The sequence below is a fragment of the Carlito syrichta genome, unplaced genomic scaffold (assembly GCF_000164805.1).
Source record: "Carlito syrichta isolate Samal-C Ts95f unplaced genomic scaffold, Tarsius_syrichta-2.0.1 Scaffold179666, whole genome shotgun sequence".
NCBI classification, from domain to species: Eukaryota; Metazoa; Chordata; class Mammalia; order Primates; family Tarsiidae; genus Carlito; species Carlito syrichta.
The window spans coordinates 125,882-137,362 of record NW_007123762.1 but is presented as its reverse complement, the minus strand read 5'-3'; the positions used below and the strand labels follow the sequence as shown (position 1 = coordinate 137,362).

The following is an 11,481-nucleotide window of genomic DNA, read 5'->3' as shown; positions in this document are numbered from 1 at the left end:
CACTGCACTCCAGTCTAGGCGACAGAGTGAGACTCCAACTCAAAAAAAAAAAAAGAAGAAAATACGGAAATAAATGAATGCGGCTATATTTCAACAAAACTTCATTTACAAAATGGTGGTGGACTTGACTCATGATGCCATAGTTTGCCAGTCCCTGGCATAAACACTCCAAACCTGGCTGTGGCAGAATCTCTTGAATTTTGCTGCAAACACAGAATCCTAAGCCTTAATATACCCTAGCAATCATTATTTACAATCCAAAGTAAAATTCAAGTTCCTTTCTAGAAAAAGAAAAATGTTTGCATTTGGTTTAGTCTTGAGAATTGTCAAGAATCCTTACATATTTAATCGTAGGTAGTCTTCTAAAAGGGAAAGAATACTTGAAGATGAGAAGGTCTCATTTGTGCTCAAACTCTGTTCTTTGTATTTCATGTGAATGGTTGCTGAGAAATGATCTTTGTCAGGAGTTGAAAAGTTAAACAAGCTAAACATTTTGTCTTATTTTCTTATGCAGTTAAACATGATTGGGAGAAAATGACAGAAGCTGTACAGAGTCACATTGGCTCTCTGAACTGGGGCTATCGAGTGGCTCTGCGGGAGAAAAAGGTTGTCTATGAGAATGCTTATGGCCAGTTCATTGGTCCTCATAGGATTAAGGTAAATGTGTGATATCCAGAGTAGCTTTTTTGTAAAACTTTGGTTGGAAAGTATTTAGGTATAAAAAGTACTATCATAAAAGTGATAACCACGGTGACCCAGACCATCTAGCTTGGTCCTGTTGTCCCACCTTCTTCCGGGGCTTCTGTGTGGGTATGGGAACATGCAAGGGTCCTGGACCAGATTACCTGGGTTTGAAACTTGGCTCTGCCGCTTATTCATTTTGACCTTGAGCAAGTCTTTTAGCTACTCGGCCTTACAAGTTATTTCAGACAATGTGGTAAACAGCCTTTGTTACTATAAAGTTTGCAATTCTAAATAAATCTAATGAATAATGATAATTATTAAAGTTTTCATATTGGTTTCTTTGTAGGCAACAAATAACAGAGGCAAAGAAAATATTTATTCTGCTGAGAGGTTTCTTATTGCCACTGGTGAAAGACCGCGTTATTTGGGCATCCCTGGTGACAAAGAATACTGCATCAGCAGGTAAGGAAGAAAAGCAGGGAGGAAACGGCATACCCATCGTGGGTTTTACTTTTGTCTTTTTTCTCAAACTCACTTAGTCAGTTTCTTGAGCATCAGACCAGCGTTCTTTGCCTTGTTTTGCCCTCTCTGGAGACAGAGTTTGGTATAAATAGAAAAAGGAAAATTTATTTTAGACAAGAACATTTAAAACATTGAAAACGACAAGCACTGGTCACCTTACAGAGTTAATATCACTGACATACTTGCATATAGGTATTTACTTATGTTTATGTTTGTATTTGAAATTTACTTAAGCACATGTGAGTATACAAGTATATAATAAAGCCAGATGGATATTCACAAACATTTTGTAAAAGAAGTACGATACATGTGAATGTGCATTGAGTCTTTGCAAAACTAGGATGACCCGTTACCTTTTTAACATTTGCAGAGTGGACACTAAATGAATTAGAGGGTGGCAGGCCATTTAGACTTAACAGACTGTAGTCCCCTCTCATTGCTGTCTGAGTGTTTGCAGCATCACTGTAGAGGGACCTTCTGAAATAAGTGAGTCAAGCATGGCAGTTTTGGTACTTTCACTTATTTTTGCCTAGCAAGTGGTGACACTGCTGACATTTTTTAGGAGTTTAAGGTATGAGTTCATTAAGACACATTGTTGGTAAATATGTCCTCTTAGATGCTTTTTGGCCCTGGAGTTTCTGACTATGTTATAAATTACTGGACTCCTCAAGGCTCCTTTTTTTGGTAATATGATTTTATCCCTTGTGCCTCATCCAGGGGCAGCTCTGATGGCAGCTGTTGTCACTGCCATTGCTCTCTTCTTGGATGGGCTCTTTCTTAGTCCATTCAAGCTGCTCTAACAAAACTACGATAAACTGCACCGCTTGCAAGTCGTAAAAACGTCTCTCTCATGGTTCTGGAGGCTGGGAAGTCCAAGATGCAGGAACTGGCCGACTTGGCGTCCGACGAGGGGCGCCCCTTCGGGTTCATGGACAGAGTCATCTCCATGTCCTCACATGGTGGAAGGTCAAGGCAGATCTCTGGGGCCTCTTTTATAAAGACACAAACCCCATTCATGAGAACTCTGCCCTCATGACCTAGTCACCTCCCAAGGGTCCCACCTCTTCATGTCATCGTCTTGGGGGTTTAGAATTTCAACATACGAATTTGGGGGGACATAAACATTCAGACCACACCAGGCTCTTTTTTTTTTTTTTTTTTTTGAGACAGGGTCTCACTGTATCACCCTGGCTGAAGTGCAGTGGCACGATCATGGCTCACCACAGCCTTCACCTCCTAGGCTCAGCCTCCCGAGTAGCTGGGGCTATAGGCATGTGCCACCATGCCCAACTAATTTGTTTTTATTTTTTGTAGAGCCTGCTCTCACTGTGTTGCCTAGGCTGGCCTCGTACTTGAGCTCAAGCAGTCCTCCTGCCTCAGCCTCTCAAAGTGCTGGGTTTACAGGCATGAGCCACTGCTCCCCAGTGTTACAGCCCAGTTCAATAAATCAGCTGCTGTCACTCACGGCCAGTTAAAATACGAAAGGCAGAGGCTGGGAGAAAAGGGAGTGTCTAATTTTTATAACCAGGTTATGGGGAGAAACGTTGGCATCATTGCCAAGAAACCCGCTAAAAGCAACACAAATTCATTCTAGTATTTATACTGCAAATTCATAGTCCTTTACCCACGCTGAGTTTGAAGCCTACATGCAGTTTTAGCATGAATCGAGATTTATGTTAACAGTTTTTGATATCTGACCATGGATGTGGCCCAAAGTCTCCCGGTCATACTGACATTTTAGATAACATTTTGGAATTTATAATATGTTCTTTTACAGTTTTTTTTTAGAAGCAGCAGACAGCAGACAATTGCAGTATTTGGAAAGAAGAAAAAGCCATAACATTTAAGATGATAGCTTTAAATTATAATTGTAACAATCTTTTATTCCCAGAGCCCTGGCCTGTAACAGTCTGATGTCCTTGTATTCACAGATGGAAGAGAGGTTGGCCATGCCCACTCTAGGCTTTCAGACATACTCCCATCAGCCTTGGTCCACTCTCCTGATCATTAGGTGGTCTGGCTTGCCAGCTGTTTCTTCTTCAGCACCAGCAATAGCTACTAGATAAGATAGGCCAGTTGGGCAAGGCCATGCTAGGAGGGGTGCGGGTGGGGGGGCAAATAGGAAAATGTCCACTTTTGAATCCAGGCGGTGGCTTTTACTTTCAGCCCAACTCAGCTACAAAAGAATACAAGTTTTTAAGTCTTTTCTAAGTGGCTTTTCTAATATAACCAAAATGGCCTCTTTTCATCCTACAATACCAGCCCTCCTCATATTGTAAATTCTCTAATAGTGCTTTTATGATCTCTCTATGTCTTGTATATTCCTAACTCAACTAAAAGATTTTTGTCACGTTTTACTCTCTACAGTTGGTTTTTATATCACAAGATATTGAAAGTTTTTTCTCACCATTCTCCCTACTTTTAACTAGATGTTTTAGTTGAGAAGTAACACAGGTTTTCCCACCTCGGAGAGAACTAAGTGGTGGGATGAGGGTGGGGGTTTGGATTTGCAGATGCATAATTTGTTCCAAACAGTTTAATATCATTTTTTGTGACTGTGAGTCAGACTAATATGAGAAGTTTGTTATGTTAGCCATGGGTAGCTTGAGTTACTCCCAAAGCAACTGAGTGACAGGAAAGGGAGGAGTGTCTAAGACCTTATGAAAACTTCTCATGTATCATATGTGTAACTAATTGAATGTTTATAATCATAAAAGTATCTCATTCTTATGAAAGTAAAAATATTACTTTGACTTAGTCATCATTCATATATAAACATTTTTTCTTTTGTCAAATTTATTTTCAGTGATGATCTTTTCTCCTTACCTTACTGCCCGGGTAAGACCCTGGTGGTTGGAGCATCCTATGTTGCTTTGGAATGTGCTGGATTTCTTGCTGGTATTGGTTTAGACGTCACTGTTATGGTACGGTCCATTCTTCTCAGAGGATTTGACCAGGATATGGCCAACAAAATTGGTGAACACATGGAAGAACATGGAATCAAGTTTATAAAACAATTTGTACCAATTAAAGTAAGTGGGTTGCCTATAGCTTTGCTGATTCTATACTTATGCTAAAAGGTGAGAGGAGAGTTTAGTTGGTGGTGGAAGTATCCTTTCGGGGTCTTCAACCATCAGGAGTGCTCTGATGCCTCAGCTGTTATACACTGGTGTGTACATTTGTACCTGCCTACCACCTAAACACCCAAGGAGCTTTATTTTTATTTATAGATTAATAATCTCTTATTTAGTCAACTTTCTTACCTTTGATTCTTTCTGTTTAATGCTTCCCTTTATGCATTTCTTTTTTTCTGTTTTCTTTGGTCTGTTAATACTTTGTTTCTTCATGTGCACCAAAGATTTAAGTGAGAGTTCAAGACTAGGCTGATTTTCCCCCCTTCATAAGATTTCCCCTTGGCGTATAGTATAATCAACATATATGCTACATAGTTCTGGCATCACTGAAAACGTTATCTCATTTTGTTGTGTGGGCTAGCCTTTTTTGCTCTTTTTATCTTTTTTTGAAAAGGTGTAAATATGCCAAGTCATACCTGAGGCTTGTTAACATTATCATAATATTTTGATACATGAGTGACAAAATCAATCACTTATATCTCATACTAATAGATAATTTTCTTTAGTGCAAGTAAGGATTAGACTTTTGTTAAAGTTCAAAAATTGTAACTGACTTTAAAAAAAATCTCATTGGGTTCACTTGAATTCTTTGCATGACTGTGAATCTCTTAACATTGGTAGATAGAAGTACGAGCTTTGGAATCTGAATGATCTGGATTCAGATACTGTTCTACCAGTTTTATTGCTCTATGACTTTTGGGAGAGTTGCTTTTCTCAACCTTGGTTTCTTCTGTAAAATGAGATTGATAATAGCATCTAAATGCTCTTAAGAGGATTGCATTAGCCAATACTTATAAAGTATGTAATTAGAAAAGTACCTGGCAGAGATTAAGTCTAAAGTGAATCTGTCTCATAATACTGTTGTAAAGATTAAGTCACAAATTTCTTGAGAGTTATCAGTGCTAGATGACTGTAGCTGTTTCAGGGGGTGGAGTAGAGGTATATGTGCTATACTTGTATTAGGACTATGATTAGAGAACAGCTGGGTATATATGCTGTAATGGCTAAAAAAGTAACATCTTCTTGTATAATACCATAACATTTTGGGAGTTGGGGACCCTTTTGAAAACTGGGGATTATGCCTATCAAAATAGGGTTACCAGGGTATCTAATTCCCTTCACTAGGTATTAATAAACTCCTGCTGTATTACAAAGTAACTAAGTAGAACAGTCTTCTGTGGCAAACGAGTGCATTTTGGTCAGAGAAGATAGTATGTCAAAAAGGCTCTGGGGAACCATATTGCTCTAGATACAGAAAATACCTGACAGGAGCACAAAAGTGAATAAGGATGGAGGTGGAAGAGGCCCTTTACACCTACCACTTTGAAACAAACCTTGTTTTTTAAATTCAATTTTATTTTATTATAGAGATGTAGGGTGCAGATAGGGATTAACTAAACAAGTAGACTGGATCCAAGTTGAAACAAACTTAAACTATAGACCAATTCACCTCTTCTCCAAAGATTAGAACATTCTGATTTAAATTAAATAGGAAAGACTTCCAGCCTGTTCAGAGAAGTTTAGCTATATAAGAAGGAAATTAAATAAGGAAATTGTTGCTATTTATTGATGTCAAAATTAAAATGACCCTTGACAGTTTTCTGAAACAGTGATTTTATTTATATCTATATCTATAATATAGATATAGATATAGACATGTTTTTTTTGAGTTGGCATTTTACTCTGTCACCCAGGCTGGAGTGCAGTGATATGCCCATGGCCACTGCAGCCTGAACCTGCTGGACTCAGGTGTTCCTTCTTCTTCAGCCTTCCAAGGAGCTGAAACCACAGGCACATACCACCATCCCAGCTAATTTTCTTTATTTATTGTAGAGACAAGGTCTTGCCAAGTTGTCCGGTCTTGTCTCAAACCCCTGGGCTCAGGCAGTCCTCTTACCACCACAACCCAAAGTGCTGGAGTTACATTGTGAACCTCTGTGCTTGGCAGAGTGATTGTATTTTAAAGGTAGAATAGAAATCATAAGTGACCTGACTGATTTCTCTCAAGAAATATTTTACATAAACTCATGATTTGGCTGTTATTCAGAGACCAAGGTTAACTGCATTCTTAACAATGCTTTTAGTAGATAGGGTTTTCAGGTTATAACTCAGTCTGTAAGTGACAGTTAGCATCTGTATATAGTAGGGTGGTATGTTCGTTGTCACTTGTGCAAGTATCAGGGCTGGCTCGTTCCTCTCTGCAGTTCAACAACGAGAGACCACCTCTGCTTATGAAAAACACACACGTCTCCTCGCTCACTGTGACTTTTAGGACTTTCTGGCTGTTAGGTATTTCATTATTGACCTACCCAATAACTGTCCTTTGTTAATGAAAGCTGAACGTCTGTAAGTGAAAAGAGAATCTCTGAATTTGGGCAACAGGGACTCTCCCTGGGATTCATGGTCTGGCTGATTTACAGGATGGGAACCTGGGGAAGCAGCAGGTCATTGACTAATTCTAGAGATTTTAGTGTGCTTCCCTGGCTTTCTTCTTCCCCACTTTTCTCCCTGAATTTTATCCTGAGTGAGAACTATTTGAAAGAAAGCCTCTCTAGCAAACAATGGGAAGCAGTGAAAAAGAAGGGGATAAATTATTAAAGAATCACCATCCTGATGGTTAAAGTGAGGGAGCATAAAAGACCTTTCAAGCAGGATTTTATGTTTAACTTTGGGTTAACCAGAGAGAAGGGGAAGGTACAGTTTTCCTCCCTGATAAATTTATTTATTTCAGAGTAAAACATTACCACTTTTATAGGTTGAACAAATTGAAGCGGGAACACCAGGCCGTCTCCGAGTGGTGGCTCAGTCCACCCATAGTGAGGAAACTATCGAAGGAGAATACAATACGGTAAGGAATTGACCGGGATCAGTGTTTACCAGAAAGCAAATAATGTGCTCACTGGGTATCTGCTGGGTACTGGCTGTGGGCTGTTTCCAAAATGTGCCATGGCTATGTGCCAATCTAAGGCATCGTAGTCACTTGTGATATTGTCGTTTGTTTTAGTACAGAGATGGCTTCAGATTTTCTCCACTGTAACTTTAAATGTTGTTTATCGAGTGGCTATATGAAGACGCCACAATTTTTAGATGTGCCAGAATTTCTGTCCCGTGTTCTTCTGTTTTATCTTCCCAGCCTGCTACTTAAAAAATAACCAAATTCAGTCATAGGCTGTGCTGTCTTTGCCTGTAAACTTGGATAGGTTTGTTAAGGAATTATTAACTTACTTTCTCTTAAAAAGAAGTGAAAAAGGATTTCTGCTCTAACCTGTTTAAAGGATTTTTTATAAAGATTTTTATTTGTTTAAACTCTTGTGTTATTTTCTTTTTTTTTTTTTTTTTGAGTTGTAGTCTCACTCCGTCACCCAGTGTCAACCTGCTGGGCTCCGGTAGTCCTTCCGCCTCAGTCTTCCAAGTAGCCGGTACTACAGGCGTGTGCTACTATGCCTGGCTAATTTTTGTGATTTTTTTTTTATTGTAGAGATGTGGTCTTGCCGAGTTGCCTGGGCTGGTCTCGAATCCATACACTCAGGCAGTCCACTCGCCCTGGCCTCCCAACGTGCTGGGATTACGGGCTGAGCCACCAAGCCCAATCACTCTTGTGTTATTTTCTAAATGAAATGTTTATTTCCAGTTCTGGAAAATGAAATTAAATTAGCTTAATAAACACAAAAGGCCAGGCTCAGTGGCTCAACTGTAATCCCAGCTCAACTTATGTCCAGCCTGGGCGATGGATTGAGACTCCAACTCTAAATAAATAAGTAAATAAGTAAATATATAAGTAAATAAACAAACAGAAAAAATAGGATGAAGTAATTCATGCAAAGCCTTTTTGTGACTAGTCACTAATATACGAAAAATTTTCAGGTGTTGCTGGCAATAGGAAGAGATGCTTGCACAAGAAAAATTGGCTTAGAAACTGTCGGGGTGAAGATAAATGAAAAGTAAGAAAGACATCCTCATTATGTCATGTTGAGTACTGTTGCATCTATTTACAGCACTGATCAGTTCTAAGTTTTAGGTTTTTTTAAGTTAATTTTTACCATAGATGAAGAATACCTTCTTTAGGCTTAGAAAACCTTTTCTCCTTCCAGTGCCATTCACATTAATATTTCCTGTTTGTTTTCTTTTTCTTTTTTTTTGATTAGTATAATTTAGAATCCTTCCTCTGAGCTTCTGTTTTGTAGTTCTTTCATTCTAAGATTTCTTATAGTTTTCTTATTTCTTTGATTTTCAACATAGTGGCCAGAATTGTCACTATAAACAGTCCTCTGAACTGTTTCATTAATTTATTTATTTATGATTTATTTTTATTTTTGAGTTGGAGTCTCACTCTGCCATCCAGCTGGAGTACAGTGGCACGCTCATGGCTGCCTCAGCCTTCCAAGTGGCTGGAACTACAGGCATGCGCCACCACGTTCAGCTCATTTTTCTTGATTGTTGTAGATATGCGGTCTCACCACGTTGTCCAGGCTGGTCTCGAACCTGTGGGCTCAGGCAATCCTCTCACTTCGGCTTCCCAAAGTGCTGGGATTATAGGCATGAGCCACCACATCCAGCCTATTTATTTATTTAGAGTCGGAGTCTCACTTTGTTGCCCAGACTGAAGTACAGTGGTATGCTCATGGCTACTGCAGCCTCGTCCTGCTGGGCTCAGGCGATCCTTCCACTTCAGCCTTCCAAGTAGTTGGAACCACAGGCTCACGTTGCCACACCCAGATAATTTTTTGATTTATTGTAGAGATGAGATCTTGCCAAGTTGCCCAGGCTGGCCTCAAACCCCTGGACTCAGGCAATCCTCTCACCTCCGCTTCCCAAAGTGCTGGGATTACAGGCGTGAGCCACAGCGCCCAGCTATTTTATTCTTATTTTTAATGCATTAGAAATTGCCCTCAGCTAGAATCACAGATTTGGGCTTTTTAGGAAAAGGGGGATTTTGTTCTAAGTAATTAATAGTAATTGATGATGATTCTTAACTGAGTAACTTTGTAGGACTGGGAAAATACCTGTCACAGATGAAGAACAGACCAACGTGCCTTACATTTATGCCATTGGTGATATCCTGGAGGGTAAGCTGGAGCTCACCCCAGTAGCAATCCAGGCAGGAAGACTGCTGGCCCAGAGGCTTTATGCAGGATCCACCATCAAGGTAAGTAACACGACTGTCACCCTCTAAATACTGCTGCTGGTGATACTCCCAGCTCCCTTCTCAGGGCGTAGTTGGGAAGTTTTCTAGGGCTTGAATAATCTAGTTGGTGATGGCATTCTAGGTTTGCTTTCTAAACAAGACATTATGGAGGCTACCATACATTTGTGACTTTTGTTTTGAAAGTTGTCACTGTGAATAAAAAGAACTTGATTAATCAAGTTTCAGCACTGCTATGTTCCACATGCTTATAATAGTTGCATTTTACATCAATTTCATTGTTACTTCAGCACCGCTATGTTCCACATACTTATAACAGTTGCATTTTACATCAATTTCATTGTTACCAATATGAGTATAATGTTCTAAATCTTTTTATGGCCCTGTCTAGGCTGTAAAAGGATTTGAGGATTTAGGTAATGTCAGTGTGCAGAGTAGCTCAAACCACTTTTTAGGGTTTCTATAAAAATTGCTTTCCACCTTAGGATGATGAATGTTAAATATTACATTAATACGTTAAAAAAATGTTTAAAGTCAGTGTAGAAATTGAAACTTGTGAGACTCTGTATCATGGAACCAGAAGGCCAGAAAAGAATAAATATAACCTACTTTTTAACAAAGGATTTTGGAGACATTAATTGTAAAGAATTTTTGCACTACCCGTTTTCCTTGAGTATAAATCATCACGGGCTGATTTCAGTTGGTTACAATAATGGAAACCTCACAGAATGATGCTAGTGAAATTTATTTTTTGCCTGGGGTTATTTTGGATTATAGCACAATCTCTCTTTGAAATTAACAGATTGAAGGTCAAAAGATTTTGAATACCATAATGACTGATCATCCAGGGAATAGCAGTTGGTTCATATTACTATTTGGAATAAATTTAACAAGACTGTTTCTTCAAATTACATATTGTGTTCCTTGTTGCAGTTGAGTATCTGGCAAGCAAAGGAAGGGCATTTAGAAATATAGCTGGAGCTTGTGTGGTGGCTCATGCCTATAATCCCAGCACTTTGGGAGGCCGAGGTGAGAGGATTGCCTGTGCCCACGGGTTTGAAACCAGCCTGGGCAACTTGGCGAGATCTCATCTCTATAATTAAAAAAAAAAAGTAGCCGGGCATGGTGTTGTGTGCCGGCAGTTCCAGCTACTTGGAAGGTTGAGACAGAAGGATCATCTGAGCCCCGCAGGTCGAGGCTGCGGTGGCCGTGAGCTTGCCACTGCACTCCAGCCTGAGTGACAGAGTGAGACTCCAACTCAAAAAAAAAAAAACAAAAAGAAAGAAATTTAGCTTGGGATTGAGATGCACTTAATTTGTTCTTGAATTTATATCATTGTAGTTTCCTAAAATGGCAAGAACTATTTTTATATACCAACAATAACCAAAGTATAAACATGTAAGAACACAAAATTTCTTTTTTTAAAAAAATTGTTGGCTCTTTTCCTCTCTTTTGAACATTTCCTTCCACGTCTCAGCCGTCATCTTAAGAGGTCCTCTGCAAATCTCAGGAACTCTTTGTGGGGCTCCATCCTCTTTGGTTTTCTTTTCCTGCAGCTTCAAGGCACCTTGGCTTCCTTGAACTGTGATCTCTGTCTCCATAACTAAGGAAGACCCTCTGGGCTGTGTTTGTGCTCCCTCTCCAGTGTGGAGGCCTAGAAGCTGCCTGTGGGCAGTAAGCTGGAGCACTTCTAGGGCTCACCTTGTCTCTTCTCGTCCCACGGGGACTACAGGCTTGCACTGCCTACTGGCTTGCTGGTTATTTAAAGCAGGAAACTAAATCTGATCTCTGATATGCCATTATGGCTGCAAGTGAATGTCTGCCTTTCCTTGAGAATTAGAGAATTTCAAGGGTTTATTTTCACGTTTTTTAGAGAAAAAGATTATATTTATTGTTCTAGTGGAGGGCACGTTTGAAAGATTTCACTTCCCTGTTTTAGAGAATGAGAATTGCAGTTCTCGTATTTTAAATGCAGAATGTCACTTAGGTTCACCTTTA

General features: G+C 39.5%; 1 protein-coding gene across 1 annotated transcript in view; it reads left to right on the top strand.

The window, feature by feature from the left end:
* Window positions 1-11,481, top strand: part of TXNRD1 (thioredoxin reductase 1) — a 41,637-nt gene that overhangs the window by 9,887 nt on the left and 20,269 nt on the right. The window contains exons 5-10 of the mRNA XM_008051505.2: window positions 515-657; window positions 1,031-1,146; window positions 4,013-4,238; window positions 7,096-7,188; window positions 8,205-8,281; window positions 9,330-9,486. Of these exons, the coding sequence (XP_008049696.2) occupies window positions 515-657; window positions 1,031-1,146; window positions 4,013-4,238; window positions 7,096-7,188; window positions 8,205-8,281; window positions 9,330-9,486 (812 nt within the window). The remainder of the gene's footprint in view (window positions 1-514; window positions 658-1,030; window positions 1,147-4,012; window positions 4,239-7,095; window positions 7,189-8,204; window positions 8,282-9,329; window positions 9,487-11,481) is intronic.